The sequence below is a fragment of the Vespa velutina genome, chromosome 2, assembly GCF_912470025.1.
Source record: "Vespa velutina chromosome 2, iVesVel2.1, whole genome shotgun sequence".
NCBI classification, from domain to species: Eukaryota; Metazoa; Arthropoda; class Insecta; order Hymenoptera; family Vespidae; genus Vespa; species Vespa velutina.
This window is the reverse complement of record NC_062189.1, coordinates 8668339-8687199: the sequence shown is the minus strand read 5'-3', so window position 1 is coordinate 8687199 and position 18861 is coordinate 8668339. Positions and strand designations below refer to the sequence as shown.

At 27.3% G+C, this 18861-nt stretch overlaps 5 protein-coding genes across 11 annotated transcripts; 2 read left to right on the top strand and 3 right to left on the bottom strand.

Annotated features, from left to right (window-relative positions):
* Positions 1–60: 60 nt before the first annotated feature.
* Positions 61–2955, bottom strand: LOC124946945 (uncharacterized protein C3orf18-like). Of its 2 annotated transcripts, none has more exons than XM_047488414.1 (4): positions 2712–2955; positions 1934–2273; positions 1133–1276; positions 61–1079 (listed from the first exon to the last, which is right to left on the bottom strand). In XM_047488414.1, the coding sequence occupies exons 1-4, from the start codon at positions 2723–2725 to the stop codon at positions 1074–1076; spliced, it is 504 nt and encodes a 167-aa protein (XP_047344370.1). In that variant the 5' UTR covers positions 2726–2955; the 3' UTR covers positions 61–1073. The 2 variants fall into 2 exon arrangements, with proteins under 2 accessions (XP_047344370.1, XP_047344369.1); XM_047488413.1 differs by having other exon boundaries at positions 80–1065; positions 2712–2954.
* Positions 2956–3182: 227 nt separating this feature from the next.
* LOC124946938 (DNA-directed RNA polymerase II subunit RPB2) lies at positions 3183–10243 on the top strand. Its single transcript, XM_047488394.1, has 10 exons — positions 3183–3383; positions 3526–3927; positions 4008–4162; positions 4252–4410; positions 4497–5716; positions 5791–6013; positions 6090–6551; positions 6628–6970; positions 7069–7327; positions 7433–10243. The coding sequence occupies exons 1-10, from the start codon at positions 3365–3367 to the stop codon at positions 7716–7718; spliced, it is 3528 nt and encodes a 1175-aa protein (XP_047344350.1). The 5' UTR covers positions 3183–3364; the 3' UTR covers positions 7719–10243.
* Positions 7342–9932, bottom strand: LOC124946944 (E3 ubiquitin-protein ligase TM129). Of its 2 annotated transcripts, none has more exons than XM_047488410.1 (6): positions 9489–9932; positions 9170–9419; positions 8887–9076; positions 8624–8818; positions 8407–8555; positions 7342–8314 (listed from the first exon to the last, which is right to left on the bottom strand). In XM_047488410.1, exons 1-6 carry the CDS (start codon positions 9718–9720, stop codon positions 8191–8193), a joined length of 1140 nt encoding a protein of 379 aa, XP_047344366.1. In that variant the 5' UTR covers positions 9721–9932; the 3' UTR covers positions 7342–8190. The 2 variants fall into 2 exon arrangements, with proteins under 2 accessions (XP_047344366.1, XP_047344367.1); XM_047488411.1 differs by having other exon boundaries at positions 9519–9922.
* LOC124946937 (adhesion G protein-coupled receptor A3) lies at positions 10101–16810 on the top strand. 4 transcript variants are annotated; one of them, XM_047488393.1, is made up of 14 exons: positions 10101–10243; positions 10559–10769; positions 10854–10997; positions 11069–11140; positions 11219–11290; positions 11482–11553; positions 11643–11726; positions 11810–12139; positions 12227–12363; positions 12433–13284; positions 13383–13629; positions 13694–13987; positions 14083–15792; positions 16224–16387. In XM_047488393.1, exons 2-14 carry the CDS (start codon positions 10582–10584, stop codon positions 16237–16239), a joined length of 4218 nt encoding a protein of 1405 aa, XP_047344349.1. In that variant the 5' UTR covers positions 10101–10243; positions 10559–10581; the 3' UTR covers positions 16240–16387. The 4 variants fall into 4 exon arrangements, with proteins under 4 accessions (XP_047344349.1, XP_047344346.1, XP_047344347.1 ...); XM_047488390.1 differs by having other exon boundaries at positions 14083–16810; XM_047488391.1 differs by lacking the exon at positions 11219–11290 and having other exon boundaries at positions 14083–16810.
* Positions 16503–18787, bottom strand: LOC124946943 (oxygen-dependent coproporphyrinogen-III oxidase). 2 transcript variants are annotated; one of them, XM_047488409.1, is made up of 3 exons: positions 18443–18787; positions 18008–18313; positions 16503–17950 (listed from the first exon to the last, which is right to left on the bottom strand). In XM_047488409.1, exons 2-3 carry the CDS (start codon positions 18288–18290, stop codon positions 17121–17123), a joined length of 1113 nt encoding a protein of 370 aa, XP_047344365.1. In that variant the 5' UTR covers positions 18291–18313; positions 18443–18787; the 3' UTR covers positions 16503–17120. The 2 variants fall into 2 exon arrangements, with proteins under 2 accessions (XP_047344365.1, XP_047344364.1); XM_047488408.1 differs by having other exon boundaries at positions 16503–18313.
* Between the last annotated feature and the right edge of the window lie 74 nt (positions 18788–18861).

Here is an 18861-nt window from a genome sequence, read left to right as displayed (position 1 = left end):
TACTGACGAAATTTATTAATGATATTTTTAATTCCCTTTCTAATTCAATATTATTGATAAAAAATTTTAATAAAGTACTTTGTATGCAGAACAGTATATATTTACAAGTACTTGCAATTACATTATTGTTATTTTATAAAATTTATTTTTAAAACTTGTAACAATATCTTATACATGTCATCTTAAATTCTTTTCTTTATAATGTTTGGTTTTGAATTAGATTTTTATTTTATGAAATATTTTCTTGCTCCGATTTGCAGAAGATCTTTTCGTTTAAAATATTTCTTACGAATAGTTGTAGTTATATGAATCGTTTTGCATATATACTATTAATTTTGAAAATTACAAATTATATAATGTAAAAAATTAGTATTTTAATTATAAACATATAACATAAAATTTCAGTAATGATTTGCATGCCCAATAATCGTTAAAATTTTGGATGTATAAAAATTGCTATATGCATATAATTTGTTAAACAAACAGATACAAATTAAGTTTTATAAATATAAATTTGTTATGTTACAGAGAATATATTTATGTAATAATTGTTACATCAGGAAAAATAGGAGAGTGAATTATATATATGGTTACAATGTTATTCGCAATAGATAATAATCACAGTACTTTGTTAATGAGAGTAATTGATAATAACAATCAGTAAATTTCAAAATAATATAAAGCTTTTTTAGACAACGAAAGGCACTAGAGTTAGAGACAATTTTACGTTGTATTTTTACTATGATAAAATAGATAAAAGTTTAAAATACTGTTTTTGTACTTTAATACATTGTTTTCTATAAAAGCTGCATTAGAAGATACAAGAAAAATGTAGTTAATTACAAAAACTATAAATTTTATGAACTGTGTTATATAATATTTTTGTATATATCTGCATTTCATTTTTTGACATCATTTAATACTGTTATATCAAGCATATTTTAATGAACTATATTCTTAATGCATAAAAGATAAATGAAATTTGGTCAAACAGTAATTGATATCTTGTCAATGATCACCAAAAAGTTCAGCATTATCATCTATGTCCATGGATTGGTATCCTTGCTGTAAAATTAGTCCTTTTAATATTTAATGTACTTTTATATTCACTCATTGTTATATATATACACACTCGTCTTTGATGATTATTATAACATTCATCCAATAGTTCAGTTTCCCAGTCATCTTCCTCTTCTTCTCCAGGATCAAAATTGTACATTGGCATTAGTCTATGTCTTAAGCGCTCCAACTTTCGTTTTCTTGATATAATAAATACCTTCAAAAAGATTGTAGTTTCCAAATATATATTTTATATTATTTGCGATATATCAATATCACATTGCTACATAAAAAGATTCATAATGATTATAGTTAATGATAAAAGTATGATATATTCTATGGTATGATTTTTCTCTAATCTATCTATTCATTCTAGAATTATTAATAAATATGTACATATATAAAAAAATGTTATAATTTTTTCCATTTCTACTATATTTAACTTATAAGATAAATCTTCAACTATATATTTCTTTTATAATAAAAATATAATGAATAGGGATGTTAAAAAAAATAAATACCAAGATAAGTATGAAACATCATTTAATTCTAACATTACAAAGAGCAAAAAAATACGCATGGATAAAATACATATTATTTACATCTATTGTTTAAAGTATATATTCAAAAGAGAGAAATTTGTTAAAAAATGTATATCTGAGAGTGTGTGTCTATATATATGAAATGTATGATATTTAAATATGAAATACATGCTTATTTATAACAAAATTAATACTTTATAACATATTTATTACTACTTTTTGATATGCTTACAAAATGCGGTAAAGATCAAACTATATTCCAATGCAATAAAATAAAGAGATGGTATATGTGATAAAAATATGTTAATAATGAATGACATTATGGTCCATACCACAGCAGATAATACAATGACGAAGACCATAACACCAAGTGGTACAAAAATATATTCTATCCCTTCTGGTGGTCCAAATTCATCAGTAGACTGTAAGGTTGTTGTAGAAACATGTACAGTACTCCTTGATATGTTAAATGTTAAAGATTTATCTTCCAATGAATTCACAGTTGTTTTAGGTAAACTCCATAATTGTTGCACATTATTAATTTGCTGTGAAAATTCTGTTTCTGTTTCAGATGTACTATTCAATGTAAAGTCTGTTTCAATGTTTGGCAAATCATTTAATGATATTATTTTTAAAAGCGAACTTGTGGTATTTTTTATATTCTCCATAGTACTATGAATTTATTTATGATACACATTACTATTTATTTTTAATAAAACTGTAATTTACAATAAATTAATCCTTTTTTATAGATCTACCAAATTGGATAGTATTAAAAACTTAATGACTATCTTTATTTATTTTGTAATATTTTGGTTTGAAAATACTTTATTGACATTATTAAATATCTATAAATGAATATTATGTACAACGAAAAAAGTTACTTTAATTCATTGTTATATTTCTATATTATTATCATTGAAATATTGTAAAAATACAAGTTATATATAAAAAATTTATATAAAAAATTATTTTTCAAGACACACATTGGTTTTTAAAAACTTCATAACATTAAATAAGTTTTATATTTTAGGATAAATTTATACTCAAATAAAATATAATTCCTCTGTTTATCTAATCTAGTAAAAAAAAAAAACGAATAAAACACACTTATGTTGCATCATTATGATCAATACATAATGACCTTCAATGTTTTAAAATTTATCACACAACAAAACAGTCTAAGTAAATTTAATGTAAGATTTAAGATCATTCAATGCATTTATTAAAAGTATAATTTTGTATTTATATTCAAATATTATCGTCACATTTAGCTAAATAACAAACAGATGAATAGTCATTACAAAACTGCTTTGCGTGAATATACGAGACAAACTACTAGCAATTTTACAGATTTCCCTACATAGCTAAGAAATGTAATTATATTGGTTGCATAGATTGCATATCACTGATTTAGGATATTTGATTGGTTAAGCATCTAAAGAACTATAAATAATAGTCATATTGATTCAAGAAATAGATTCACACTAAATTTTAGTAATATTTTATTAGTGATATTTTTGTTCTCAGTTTTTGATCTTGTAATTTTTTACATTGATCTATTGGGCACACTGTTTAGTATAGTTCAATTTGCCTTTCCTAAACTACAATATTTAATATATTTATGAATGTTGCGCACCATATCATTTAGATCGATTTAGTTATTCGGTGATGTTCATTGACGGTCTGGTGTTCGTTTCTGATCGTTTTATTATATTTTACTATTTTCTTCAAACTCATTGATACATTTTTTAAAAAACAATATGTATGCTCTCGAAGATGGTGAGTGCAAGAATTTAAAGAATGTTATTTCAATTTTTTATCGATCTCTTGTTATTTTTAATAATTATTAACATTGAATAAATGAAAATTCAGAATTTTAATCAGCAATAAATTTATATATAATTTTAAATAATTTATACAGATCAGTATGATGATGAAGATGCTGAAGAAATTTCTTCGAAATTATGGCAAGAAGCATGTTGGATTGTTATTAATGCTTATTTCGATGAAAAAGGTCTTGTACGTCAACAACTTGACAGTTTTGATGAATTCATAGAAATGTCCGTTCAGCGAATCGTAGAGGATTCTCCGCAAATTGATTTACAAGCAGAAGCTCAGCATACTTCTGGAGAAATAGAGAATCCTGTCAGACATTTATTGAAATTTGAACAAATTTATTTATCCAAACCTACACATTGGGAAAAAGATGGTGCACCATCACCTATGATGCCAAATGAAGCCAGACTTAGAAATTTAACTTATTCAGCACCTTTATATGTTGATATCACTAAAACTATTGAAAAGGATGGTGAAGATCCTATTGGTTTGTAATTATATTTAATAATATCATTAGATTATACTTATAACAAATATAACAGAACTAACTGGAAATGGCATTTGCAGAAACACAGCATCAGAAAACATTTATAGGAAAAATTCCAATTATGTTAAGGTCCAAATATTGTCTCCTTGCTGGTTTGTCAGATCGTGATTTAACAGAATTAAATGAATGTCCTTTGGATCCTGGTGGTTATTTTATTATTAATGGATCTGAAAAAGTATTTGAAAATATTTCTCTTTTGAATATATTTATCATTCTAGTTTATTTATTATATTAATATGTTATTTTTGTGTACTTTTTATCAAGGTACTTATAGCACAAGAAAAAATGGCAACAAATACAGTTTATGTGTTTAGTATGAAGGATGGTAAATATGCATATAAAGCTGAGATAAGATCTTGTTTGGAACATAGTTCACGTCCTACCTCTACATTATGGATTAACATGATGGCGAAAAGTGGTGCTGTATGTATTGTAGTAATATAGAATGATATTTTAGATGAAGTAATTATAATATAATTTGAAATAATAACAATAATTATTTTTTATAGAGTATTAAAAAATCAGCAATTGGGCAACGTATTATAGCTATTATACCATATATTAAGCAAGAAATTCCTATTATGATAGTTTTCCGTGCACTTGGCTTTGTAGCTGATCGTGATATTCTGGAGCATATTATTTATGACTTTGATGATCCTGAAATGATGGAGATGGTAAAGCCGTCATTAGATGAAGCTTTTGTTATACAAGAACAAAACGTAGCTTTAAATTTTATTGGTACAAGAGGTGCTAGACCTGGAGTAACAAAAGAAAAACGTATAAAATATGCTAGAGAAATTCTACAAAAAGAAATGTTACCTCATGTAGGTATCAGTGATTTTTGTGAAACAAAAAAAGCCTATTTTCTTGGTTATATGGTACATAGATTACTATCAGCATCTTTAGGACGAAGAGAATTGGATGATCGAGATCATTACGGCAATAAAAGATTAGATTTAGCTGGACCACTATTAGCATTTTTATTTAGAGGTTTATTCAAAAATCTTATGAAAGAAGTACGTCTATATGCACAGAAATTTATAGATCGTGGAAAAGATTTTAATCTTGAACTTGCTATTAAAACAAAAATAATTACCGATGGTCTGAGGTATTCACTGGCAACTGGTAATTGGGGAGATCAAAAAAAAGCTCATCAAGCAAGAGCAGGAGTTTCACAAGTATTAAATAGATTAACTTTTGCATCAACTTTATCACATTTAAGAAGAGTAAATTCTCCTATTGGAAGGGATGGTAAACTTGCAAAACCACGTCAATTGCATAATACACTATGGGGTATGTTATGTCCTGCAGAAACTCCTGAAGGTGCAGCTGTTGGTTTAGTTAAAAACTTGGCATTGATGGCATATATTAGCGTTGGATCTCAACCATCTCCGATATTAGAATTTCTGGAAGAATGGTCTATGGAAAATTTAGAAGAAATAGCACCAAGTGCAATTGCTGATGCAACAAAAATATTTGTCAATGGTTGTTGGGTTGGAATCCATAGAGATCCAGATCAATTAATGGCTACTTTGCGTAAATTAAGAAGACAAATGGACATCATTGTGTCTGAGGTATCAATGATCCGAGATATTAGAGATCGTGAGATAAGAATATATACAGATGCTGGAAGAATCAGTAGGCCTCTGTTGATTGTAGAGGGGCAAAACTTATTGTTAAAAAAAAGACACATTGATATGTTAAAGGAAAGAGATTATAACAATGATGGGTATGCTTGGAAAAATATACTTCTCTCTTTTATACTTTTTGATAAATTTTATTAATTGTAATCATTTTTTGTAGATGGCAAGAATTGGTGGGCAGTGGAGTAGTAGAATATATAGATACACTTGAAGAAGAGACTGTCATGATTGCTATGTCACCTGAAGACCTTAGGCAAGAAAAGGAATATGCTTATTGTACAACCTATACACATTGTGAAATACATCCTGCTATGATTCTAGGAGTTTGTGCTTCCATTATTCCATTTCCTGATCACAACCAGAGCCCTAGGAATACTTATCAAGTAAGTTTTATAATTTTATACAATATTTAAATTATATTTTAGATATAAAATATTTATCTTTTTTTATATATTATAGAGTGCTATGGGTAAACAAGCTATGGGAGTTTATATAACAAACTTCCATGTGCGAATGGATACATTAGCTCATGTACTTTATTATCCTCATAAACCATTGGTTACCACCAGATCTATGGAATATCTTAGATTCAGAGAACTTCCTGCAGGGATTAATAGTATAGTTGCTATTTTATGTTATACTGGATATAATCAAGAAGATAGTGTTATTTTAAATGCTAGTGCAGTTGAGAGAGGTTTCTTTAGGTCTGTTTTCTACCGATCTTACAAGGATTCTGAATCTAAAAGAATTGGTGATCAGGAAGAACAGTTTGAAAAACCTACACGACAAACTTGTCAGGGAATGCGCAATGCGATATATGATAAATTAGATGACGATGGAATTATTGCTCCTGGTATTCGTGTATCAGGTGATGATGTTGTGATAGGCAAAACTATTACTCTTCCAGAAACAGATGACGAGGTAAATATTAGGAGTTATTTAATGTAAAATTATTATATTCCATCTGTATTTAATTATATATTATAAATATTTATAGTTGGACAGTACAACTAAACGGTTTACGAAAAGGGACGCATCTACTTTCTTACGTAATAGTGAAACTGGAATTGTAGATCAAGTGATGCTAACATTGAATAGTGAAGGATACAAATTTTGTAAAATCAGAGTTCGTAGCGTACGTATACCGCAAATTGGTGATAAATTTGCTTCGCGTCATGGACAAAAGGGCACTTGTGGTATCCAATACAGACAAGAAGACATGCCATTTTCATGTGAAGGACTTACGCCTGATATAATTATTAATCCTCATGCTATTCCATCTCGTATGACTATTGGTCACTTGATCGAATGTATACAAGGAAAAGTTTCAGCAAATAAAGGTATATATTATCATAAAAGATTATAAAAAAAAAATAAAATATTTTTTTATAGTAACAATATTTCATGTAATTTATATTGTTTTATTGTATTTATATAGGCGAAATTGGTGATGCTACTCCATTTAACGATGCGGTCAATGTACAAAAAATTTCTACGCTTTTACAAGAATATGGATATCAATTAAGAGGCAATGAAGTTATGTATAATGGACATACTGGGCGTAAAATTAATGCTCAAGTTTTCTTAGGTCCAACTTATTATCAACGTTTGAAACACATGGTGGATGATAAAATTCATAGTAGAGCAAGAGGACCTGTACAGATTTTAGTTCGACAACCAATGGAAGGTAGAGCAAGGTTAGTAAATTTAGTTACAAATTTCTATAGCTTTATTTTATCAAAGAAATGTTTACTATTTTATAAAAAAAAAAAGTACATAATCACATTGTATTAATTTTATAGAGATGGTGGATTGCGCTTTGGTGAAATGGAACGTGATTGTCAAATTTCACATGGTGCTGCTCAATTTTTGAGAGAGCGTTTATTTGAGGTTTCTGATCCATACAGAATTCATATATGCAATTTTTGTGGATTAATCGCGATAGCGAACTTACGTAATAATACATTCGAATGCAAAGGTTGTAAGAACAAAACACAGATCTCACAAGTTAGATTACCATATGCAGCAAAATTACTTTTCCAAGAATTAATGGCTATGAATATTGCACCAAGATTAATGGTAGCATAAATATATTTAATGCGTATATTTTTTTAACTACTTTAGTATTATTTGTTAATATCTAGTTATATAATTACTTTTAAGTTAAATTTAAGTACAATAAATACATGGTTGTTATACAAAATTGTATCTAAAATTTGATATTATATTTATCTATGAGAAAGAAAAAAATCTGTATACTGTTATCAACGTATTATGAATAAATAAAAACAAAAAATCACATAATAACATATCTTCATTTAAAATATGAGTTGTTACATAAATAGTTTTATTACTTTGTATTCTTCTAATCTGAAAATCCAAAATTGCATATATACATGTTGCTATTATTTACGTTCTTATTTATAAGAGAGAAATATATTTTTATCATATAAAAAATTATAAATTCTTAATTTAATATTTTAAAAAATATATCTGTGTAGAAAGAATTTAATATTGATCTAATATATTAACATATATTAGTATAATTATACTCCATATGTTACTGATTTACAGTTTGTACAGGACATACATCTAAAAGACAAAATTTTGCTCTGCACACAGGACAAGTACATTTAGAAGATAACCATATTTCTGGTGTATTCTCATCTTGTCTTGATGCAAACCTGTGTTTAATATAAATATTTGTAAATTAGAAATTAAGATGATCATAGAAAGAAAAATGCATTCTAATAAGAAATTGAACAGAAGAGCTAACCATTTTGCCATACATTCAATACACCACATCGGTCGACAATGACAAATTGTACATTCATCAGAATTTGGTCTTTCAGTAATATTTCCACAACATTTATTTAACTTTACATTGGATCGTACTTGCATACATCCAATACAATTCTCTAATTCCTATAAGATATAACAATAAATAGAATACATCATTAAATATTTGATATATATTATAAAATATTTATTACCTGTGCAGTTTCATAAAAAGGATTTTCTAATGCTTGTTCTTTGAAGACATCAATAAATCTATCTAATAGTGTTTTATGAAAAGTAACATCTTGTAAAATGACTATTGGTTGTTGTACTTTGTCTTGGAAATCCTTGAAAGTAAATGTACTTATTCTTATATCAAACGCTTCTGCTCCTATCCTAGTAGGTTTGACCTGCATCATCATTTTTGTTTTTATTCAATAAAGAATAATATATACTTTAAAAAATAAATAAATGATACCTCAATATTAATAAACTGGACTTCACCCCTAGCTGTATGAGACATGGCATGAGTATCACTTTTGCTTATTATTAAAGCAGTATCACTTTGCCGTGCAATGAATAGTTTATAAGAAGTTATTTTAAGTATCCAATTATCTGTTACAATGACTCTAGTTACACTACTTGTATCAATTAAAATTTTATCTATTCTGAAACAAGTTCAGGTATTATGGGCAACACAATCCTATAATATATATAAAATTTATATGAATGTTTAATAATTATTATATAAAATTATCAACCTTCTATATTCTGTATCAATCTCAGACGCAACAGACATCCAATTAGCATTATCATCACAATAAATTGAAAGATTTTGTACTATTGGATGCATCTTCCAATTTTTTTCTGACCATTTAAAAATTGTATATAAAATATATGCTGGTCCTGCTATCGTAACAATAACAAGAATTGACCATAGAGGGCTTTGATAGAACAATTGTATATTTCCTGCATCAACATGACCAAATAATATCAAACCTAAAATATAGCCTAAAAACAAAATTTATGCAATTACATTATGATACGGTAATACAATACAAATAAAATTGATTGTTTTACATTTATATTTGTTAGGAAAATTAAGTTTACCAAATGGCAATAAAGAATGTATGAATAACGTAATTACACTTCTTCTAATGTGATAATATATGAATGATTCAGTTTCACTACCCAACCAGTTTGCAAATATAGTCTTTATCGTTAGACCAGTAGAAACAAATTCCACTGGCGGATAAATAATGCAACCAGATATTAAACAATAAAACAGTGTATAAAAGAAATAAGTAGACATCGTAAACAAAAAATCTATAATACTGTTTACAAAAAAATCAAATCATGAAATTGTAAAAGTTCTCTTGATTCAATTTCACTTTTTTTAGTTTCGACAATTTTTTCGAACATAATACGCACAATACACATAACAATTAGAAATCTGTCCGAATATCATATTGTTAAACATTCAAAATTATAGTTCCCTAAAAAGTAATCAAAAATGTCGTTTTAAATTAAACCAATCAGCCATGAGGATGTTTTAACGTCACATACAATAGTATATTCGAAAGGCATCCAATGAGTTTAGAGATTAAGACTGAAGTTCAGTTGAGTTTAGCAGTTTGCTACATGACATTTGTGTACGAAGAATTCATTCCGATCATTGAAATACTGTTCGGTTATTTTGTGTATTTTTATAATAATTACAAACATTGATTTTAAAAATGATGTACGAAAGAAATGTGGACACAATGTAAAAGACACGATTGAATTATTGGCCTAAGTGCCAAGTCTTAATGCCATAAGTGCCAAGTCTTAATGCCGTAAGTGAAACATTTTTCCATTATGTTATTTATTTCAATATTATTATTTTTTTTTTAATGTTTTATCGAATAATTATCATTAGAAATGAACAATAGCATTTTTATAAACATATACAAAGTAATTATGAATTATATGAATATCTTAATTTTTATTTTGTCGTTTCATATGTATATTTTTACATTTTTTTATTTTCATTATAAAAATATTAATAAATATTATGAATGGATGTAATACGAAGAGTATATTTCTATATACAGTATTTTTGTATTCATTTTATCTTTAAGTATTAATTAATCTAAAGTCTTTTTATACAGAAAAAGGCTAACTTTTGACAAACATGAAAGGTGTCCTTTCTCTTTTAATTTTGGTCCAAATAAGTGGGATTATAAGTCATCCCTGTCCAGAACAATGCATGTGTAAACTTATTGGTGCACAAGCAGAGGGATTACGTGTTAAGTGTGAAGGACATATACAAGAAATTAAAGAAATCAATATTGATGAAGTCAGTGTAGAATTAGTACAATTGTAAATATTACTTCATTATTAATCGCAAAATAAAGTTTTGTGGAGCGTATTTTAACATATTTTATTTAAAACACTTTTTTATAGGGATCTATGTAAAAATGAAATTCTTAGTGTAGAGGCTAATATTTTTAAGAATTTAACAAATCTGAAACGTTTAGATTTGTCAAAAAATAAAATTTCTTCAATAGATGAAGAATGTTTTAATGGCTTGGAAAATTTAGAAAGATTGTAAGAGAAAATAATTAGATTATAATATTTCTAATATTGATTTAAAGAGGTAATTTTAAATTTATTTTTAGGGATTTGAGTAAAAATAAAATTTCTACAATAGATACCTATGCCTTTAAACGATTGTCTAATCTAAGAAGACTGTAAGTTAAGTATATGTGAAAAGATATCCTCATGAGTGCTTCCTTTGACTTATATTTTATTTATTTTTTTTTTACTAGCGATTTATCTGGAAATAAAATAAATATGGTGATGCCATCTTTATTTAATGATTTGCTGAATTTAGATCGCTTGTAAGTGGGATTTTGCATCTCTTGTCCTATATGTCACTTTACTTATGCTGCTTCTGCTAAGCACTATTCTGTGAATTATATTTTATAATTCTATTCAGTATGCAATCATCGGTCAATTTATTTATACAAACACATGGTGCATGCGTATATTATTTTAATAAAGTATGTTGCTAGAAAATTAAATGTTTCAGAAAATTAAGTGGAAATAGTCTAACAACTTTAAAAGAAGGTACATTTCATAGATTAAAGTTGCTAAAACAATTGTAAGTAAAAGAAAACATTTGTATACTGATAATTTAATATTAATAAGATTTAATTTCCAAATTTGATAGAATTTTTTTATTATATATAGAGATCTATCCAATAATCCATGGAAATGTGATTGTGAACTGTATTGGTTTCGTTATTGGCTTCACAATACTTCTATCAGATTAAGGTAAAGTTTTATAAAAATTAAATAAATTAAGATATGTGTCTTATGTTTTTTGTGTTAATATTAATTAGTATTTACTGTTGTAGTCCACCTGCTAAATGTGCATCACCAACAAATATCAAAGGACAACTTATAAAAAAGTTTAGATTTTTAGAAAATTTTCATTGCCAATGGGCGTCACCATCTGTTGAATTGCGACCAATTCAAAACCAAATAGTTTTTGCTGGAGATTCAATAACTTTAAAGTGTAGAGCACCTAGCATTATAGATGATAAAAATGCAAGACTGAATTGGTTATGGTATCCTAATACAACCACTGAAATTTTTGATCTGGATATATATAAAGATCCACAAAGTAGTTTGCCTAATATTAAGATCGAAAATAGATATCTTTCTGACAGTGGTATTGTTGACAGGTAATGCTATATATCACAGATTTTATTCTTATACACAATTCGTTATATTTCTGATTTATAATACAATTCCTATTTCTTTTTATTTAGTTCTCTTAGTATTGTTCCAGTAAAGGATGAACACAATGGACAATGGAATTGTTTTTTAACTTCTATGAATGGAAATAGATCAAAAGAAATTAGTGTAATAGTTATATCGGAACAAACTCGTTATTGTCCTTTAGCAGGTATAAAATATATATTATTTTCTTCATTTATATTATCGATAAACTATTAATAATAAATCTTTCTTTCAGTAACTAGAAATAATAAAGGAATATATACATGGCCTAGAACAGTAGTAGGATGGAAAGCAGAATTGCCTTGTGAAGGTAATCTCTTATCAAATTTAATGCAAGTATCTTTGAGAGCAACATATCATTGCAATGCATCTGGATTTTGGGAAGATTTAAACACAGACATGTGTCCATTTGTATCTCACACTACTAAGGTTTTGGAACAATTTTCTAAAGTAAATCTGTCTCTCACATTAGGCAATTTATTAGAGACAGCAAAACGTTTTAAAAATTACACTGGCGAAGGTGTTAAATTAACTGATCCTATAGAAATTAATTTTATTACATTGACAATAGAAAATTATTTAAGTTTTCTGGATGAAGAAAAAGAATTGGGTAATATGCTTATTGATGTTGTTGAAGCATTATTAAGTTTACCAAAAGAGATATTGGCGACTGCTGAAATTAATTACAAATCATGCACAAGATTAATTAAAGCTGTAGAAACGATTACGGAATTCACTCCAACAATACAAATGCATAAAAACAATATAGCATTGGAAGAATTTAGAGTTAAGCGTGATAGTTTCACTGGATTAATGTGCACTTGGTATACTAATATTAATCCAATTAATGATTTAGATAAACGATCATTACATTGTACAACAAATAACAGAACAATTCCTGTCAACACAAAAGAGAAAATAATTGAAGCTTCAATTCAGTTACCAGCAACATTATTACAAAATGTACAAGATACCATAGTATCTCATAAACTTATGATTTCAATGTATAATGATAATAGATTATTTCCTAAAATTGTAAATACTGACAATATGGATATTTCAACTTCTGTAATCGGCAGCAAATTGAGTAAGCAAATAGAAAATTGACTTGAATTTAAATTATTCTTAATATACAAATTATATACTTTTTTGATCAGTAATTTATATATGTATCATTATTTTCAGTTGGATTAACATTAAAAAATTTATCTGAGCCAGTTTATATTATGCTAAGAGCTCCTTTGCATCATTATGTTGGTAAAAAACCAAAACCTGTAATTTGGGATGAAACATTGAATGAGTCTGGTGGTTGGATTAGTGATGGATGTCAGTTATCAAATTTATTCAATAATTTAATAGTATTTCAATGTAATAAATTAGGATATTATGGACTTTTACAAGATGTTTCATATCTTAGTCAGGATGGTTTTAGGTAATTATTAACTTTATTGTATATTTTATCATTTTATACAGAATTTTAACATATATGTTTTCAGTATCAATGGACCCAAATTTAAATACTCAAATCCTGCTATATATGTTGGGACTTTCATTATAATAATATGTTTGTTAGTTACTTCAGTAACATATATTGTATGTTACTCTTCTATCAATATGCCAAAGAAAGTAAAACACTGCGTTATTAACACTTGGTTTGCAGTGGCATTATTATCATTTATTTATAGTGTTGGTATTCAACAAACTGAAAGTATTCAAATTTGTCAAGGCATTGGTCTTGTTTTACATTATCTATCACTGAGTTGTCTGTTATGGATGGCAACATCTGCTAGGTGAGTACATTCTGTTATAGCGTTTTTTACTATGAATAATGTTATTATTTCTAGTTATATTTCAAAAATTAAAAATTGATTATATTTATTCACAGTAACATGTATAAAAAATTGTCAAAATCTGACCTTGATGTTATATCAGACGATGAGCCTCCAGATCAACCTATACCTAAACCACTATTAGGTCTTTATTTGGTTGGGTGGGGTATAGCTTTAATAATCTGTGGAATATCTGGTGCAATTAATCTACGTGAATATGCTGGATATTCATATTGCTTCCTTACAACTGGGCCTGCACTTGCTGCATTATTTATACCAGCTGGAATTTTAATTGTTTATATCATCATTTTTCACTTGTTAATTAGATGTACTCTTCAAAATATAGATACAAATGCTCAATTATCTGAGAGTACTCAGGCTACGGAAAATATGGATTTAGAGTTACTTGAACCAAATATAAGTCCAGTAGATAGAAATAGCGTACATAGTACACAAACAGTTTCCTCAGATGTTGAAGATCCGGAACATTCACAGATAGCACAATTAAATGGCCAGACAGTAATCTTATTATTATATTTAATATCTTGGTTTAGTGCTGCTGCAGTGACTATAAAACCTTTCAACTCTTATATTCCTTTTGTAGAAATTATATTTGCAATTATTTATGCCGTTTCTGTTAGTTCACTTGGTATATTTATATTTTTGTTTTACGGAATTGCACGTAATGATGTCCGATCACAATGGTTGAAAATGCGTTGTTGGCTACAAAGAAAAAAGAATCGTTGTTGTAGAACGCGGAGCGTATCAGACGCAAATCATGTTATTCCAACGCAACCATTAGTACAGAATATTGTAGCTCCTCTTTCTAATTCCCAAGCTACACAAGTGACTTCTGATACAAATTCTATGAGTTCTTCAAGACAGACTGCAAACCGATCTCATACATGTAATACTTCAAAGATTACAGATCTTGTAAGTAATCAAGATCCTCTAATTATCACAGCAAAGAAGGTGCCCAATGTAAATTTATTAGTATTACATCGTCAACAATATAGATCAAACAACTCTGTAACTACTTACACAGAACAAGGAGCAACATGTGTTGAAATGTTTTATAATCCACATCAAAGTGGAGTGGCAAGGAAATTTTTTAAGAAACAACGACGACATACAAAACACAATAATCTTGGTCCTAGAAAACAAGGCGATGGTGGTGGCACAAGTGATGGTGGTAGTTGCATTTCTATACCCCGACCTACTGTAAACGTGGAAAGTAATATTGAACGAAGTATTTTAAATAGTAGTGCTAAAGTAAATAATACAAATATACATGTAGAATTGAAAGCAGTTAGTGATACGAAGAACGTGAATATTCTCTCTGATAGTGGTGATAGTATCTCTGAAGAAAGAAATATTCCAATGCGTTTTGTTATTGGACAAGATAATCTTGTACGAAATGTAAAAAAGGTAAACAATGATTGTACATTGCAAGATGAATTTACAAGAAACAATATATTACCGGATTCTTCAAGAAGAACTTCATGTCAAAGATTATATTCTAAATCTGTAACTACTCATGAATCTGATGCAGACATAAAAACTGATGAAGAGAAATATCTAAAGAGTGTTTCACAACAATGTAGTTTAGAGTATAGTTCTGAGATTGATTCTACTACACAAATGACAAGTGAAAGGAGTGATCAAAATTTACCGGATATCTGTGAAACAGCAGAAATGCTAGACACTGGAAGATATTCCCAAATTAATGATAGTGATCTAGAAGTACAAACAAAGCCAACTACGAGGTGGTTATTTCAGTCTATGAGCATGTATAATCTTCCATTAAATGATACTAAACCATTTCAAAAGGACTATCACAGTTCATTAAACGATGTTACAACTAAGAATTGTGAATATTCTAAACCATCTTTCACAAATGTAGCAAATATTGATAGTTCTAATCTCTTTGATACAGTTCCTGAATCCAAAAAATTAAATAGTAAATCAGAACAATCATTGACAGAAGTAAATAGTTTTATCAGTGACAATGCATTTACATTAGTAAATATAGAATCATCAATTTCTAATGATGTAGTTAATATTGTTGATACTTCCAATTGTAATGAAAAATGTGACTTCCATTTACTTAAAGAATTGCATCTATCAAGTTTAGAACAAAATAATAGTACGTACGAACTAACGAAAAATGTTGAATCAAATTTTTATTGTCTGACAGATATTGCATCTACTGAAAATTTATGTATGATGAGCACCAATTTTGAATCCATAAATGAAACAGAAAATATACCAACGAATACAATTTTCGAAAATGTACAAGAAAGTGTAGCCACTGATTTATATGTAGATGCTTCAGTAAATCATTTATCTATAGTGAAAAAAGAAACAAGTGTATAATGCAATAAGAATTTTTATGTGTATACTGTAAACATTATATTTATTGTATGTTAATTTTCAATTATATAAAAGAGATCTGTCGAATATTTTGCTTTTTATATTTTACATATATGAACTGTCATATGTTTATTAAAAATTGATATATTGATCATATAATTAAGAAATTATTCAATTTTTAAATAATTTAAGATAAAAGGTAAAAACTTATATATACACTTCATTCTTGATTACCATTATCAGTAAACGTGCCAAAGCAGTTGCATTATTTGTATACATTATTTTATGTAAAATGTATTTATTTCATAAACGTGTGTACATAATTAAGACTGTCTTCACAATTATAAAAGTATTATCATTGTGTAACTTTTTTGTATATTTTTTAATATATAATTTTTTATTTTTAATGAAGACAGAGTTTTTATTTTTTATTTCATGTGTTTTTTAAATAATAATAAACGTTACGCTTGTTTATGCATAATTTTTGTTATTTTCTATATACATAAATATAAAATACTATCTTAGAAATATTACCAACTATATTTTACAAGATTAAAATTATTCAGCAAAATAGTTACACACAATATTATTATTGCACAATATTATGTGTATGTATGTATATGTGTGTGTGTATGATATTAAAAATATATATTCTTTATATTATTAAAATTAATTCCCCATCAAATTAATTTATATAATCAATTTCTGACAATAAACAATTTTATGTTAAATTTAACCAATCTCTTGGATTTTTAAGTACTTCTACAAGTTTTGCTTCTTCTGAATTCGGATTAGGTTCATGCATATATTCCCATTTAGCATTTAAAGGCAAAGACATTAAAATACTTTCATACCGAGCACCAGGTGTATATAATCCAAATTTTGTACCACGATCATATATCAAATTAAATTCTACATATCTTCCTCTGCGTAACAATTGCCACTGTCTTTCGGCATATCCATAGCCATCATTTTTATGTAGTTTTACCAGTGGGATATAAGATGGTATAACTGCTTCTGCACATGATTTTACAAACAAAAATGCTTCATTCTGACTTGGGATGTCTAAATCATCAAAAAAGATTCCTCCTACACCACGACATTCTCCTCTGTGATTAATATAAAAATAATCATCACACCATTTTTTGAACTTCGCATAATATGATAAATTATGCTTGTCACAAGCTTCTTTTAATGTGCTATGAAAATGTTTCACATCTTCTTCATTTAAATAATAAGGTGTTAGATCTGTACCACCTCCAAACCACCATTGAATTGAACCATCTTTATTTTCAATTTCAAAATATCGGTAATTAAAATGTATAGTAGGAACCATGGGATTACGTGGATGAATAACAGCACTTACACCAGCTGCAAAAAATGGTAAAGATCCTTCATCTATTTGTTTTCCTCGTGCTCTCATTTGTTGTATTGCTGTTGATGGTAGTAAACCAGATACTACCGAAATATTAACACCAGCTTTCTCAAATACAGTTCCATTTTGCAAAACACAAGTGATACCACCACCTCCTTCTGCTCTAGCCCAACGATCTACTTTGAAATGGGAATTATCATCTTCTAAAGATTCTAATTGTTTGCAAAAATCACCTTGTATTTTTAAGATTAGAAGTTCCATCTTTGTTTTCATGTCATCAGAATTTTCTTGTAGTTTATCAACAGAAGTAATAGGTTGTGCCATAAAATTTGTGATATTTAATTCAGTTTGTGCTGCAATAACTTTACTACCAGTTACATTGTACAATACAATTCCAGTTGCAACACCTGCTCCAAGAAATTTTAAAGTTGTTCCTTTATTGTGAGATCTAGTTAAATGATTATATAAAATGCCATGAAATTTGCTCCAATTTTTAAATATTGTTTTAGCAGCCATGGTTTTCTTTTAATGTAACAAAACTATAAGCAAAAAGTTTATTTATTATACACAAGTTTGTTTTAGAGTTCATATTTTTAATATGTACTACAGAATTGATATTAAAATTTATATTTACGATTATAAATAATAAATTATAACATTACACTTACACTATATTATAATTGGAGAACAAAAATTACATAAAAAGTACTGCCTTCGTTTATATTCTAAACATATAGGCAATAGTTTCGATAACATAAAGAATTTGATACCAACTAATATTGGTTATATCGTAAATCTTATGAAAAAGTTATATTACATTAAAGAACTTTATATTATAACTTGTTCGATTTCAGGATACAATAATATTTTATTGTATACTTCTTATAAAATTACACTGCATATTTTTATTACAAATCATTTTAAAATAATTTTCTTAAACTTTCTTTTGTCCATAAGTGCGCTATCAAACCTCGATATAATCTCGATGTAATCATTTAATATATATAATTAGAAGTTTGAAGATGGAAATCAATTTCTGAATATGATTATATTAATGTTATATAATTATATCTATATCTATAATAGA

Excerpts from the sequence above, each read along its gene's own strand:
- LOC124946944 (XM_047488410.1), bottom strand. The coding sequence starts at position 9,720 with ATGTCTACTTATTTCTTTTATACACTGTTTTATTGTTTAATATCTGGT. Across the intron at positions 8,819-8,886 it reads TCCAGTTTATTAATATTGAG|GTCAAACCTACTAGGATAGG; the intron begins GTATCATTTATT and ends ATGATGATGCAG. Across the intron at positions 8,556-8,623 it reads CTTTTTATGAAACTGCACAG|GAATTAGAGAATTGTATTGG; the intron begins GTAATAAATATT and ends TATATCTTATAG.
- LOC124946945 (XM_047488413.1), bottom strand. Across the intron at positions 1,277-1,933 it reads TCATTGTATTATCTGCTGTG|GTATTTATTATATCAAGAAA; the intron begins GTATGGACCATA and ends ATCTTTTTGAAG. Across the intron at positions 1,066-1,132 it reads ATAATAATCATCAAAGACGA|CAAGGATACCAATCCATGGA; the intron begins GTGTGTATATAT and ends CTAATTTTACAG.
- LOC124946938 (XM_047488394.1), top strand. Across the intron at positions 6,552-6,627 it reads TTCCAGAAACAGATGACGAG|TTGGACAGTACAACTAAACG; the intron begins GTAAATATTAGG and ends AAATATTTATAG. Across the intron at positions 6,971-7,068 it reads AAAAGTTTCAGCAAATAAAG|GCGAAATTGGTGATGCTACT; the intron begins GTATATATTATC and ends GTATTTATATAG.
- LOC124946937 (XM_047488390.1), top strand. The coding sequence starts at position 10,582 with ATGAAAGGTGTCCTTTCTCTTTTAATTTTGGTCCAAATAAGTGGGATT. Across the intron at positions 11,727-11,809 it reads AATACTTCTATCAGATTAAG|TCCACCTGCTAAATGTGCAT; the intron begins GTAAAGTTTTAT and ends TTACTGTTGTAG. Across the intron at positions 13,285-13,382 it reads TGTAATCGGCAGCAAATTGA|TTGGATTAACATTAAAAAAT; the intron begins GTAAGCAAATAG and ends CATTATTTTCAG.
- LOC124946943 (XM_047488408.1), bottom strand. The coding sequence starts at position 18,290 with ATGGCTGCTAAAACAATATTTAAAAATTGGAGCAAATTTCATGGCATT.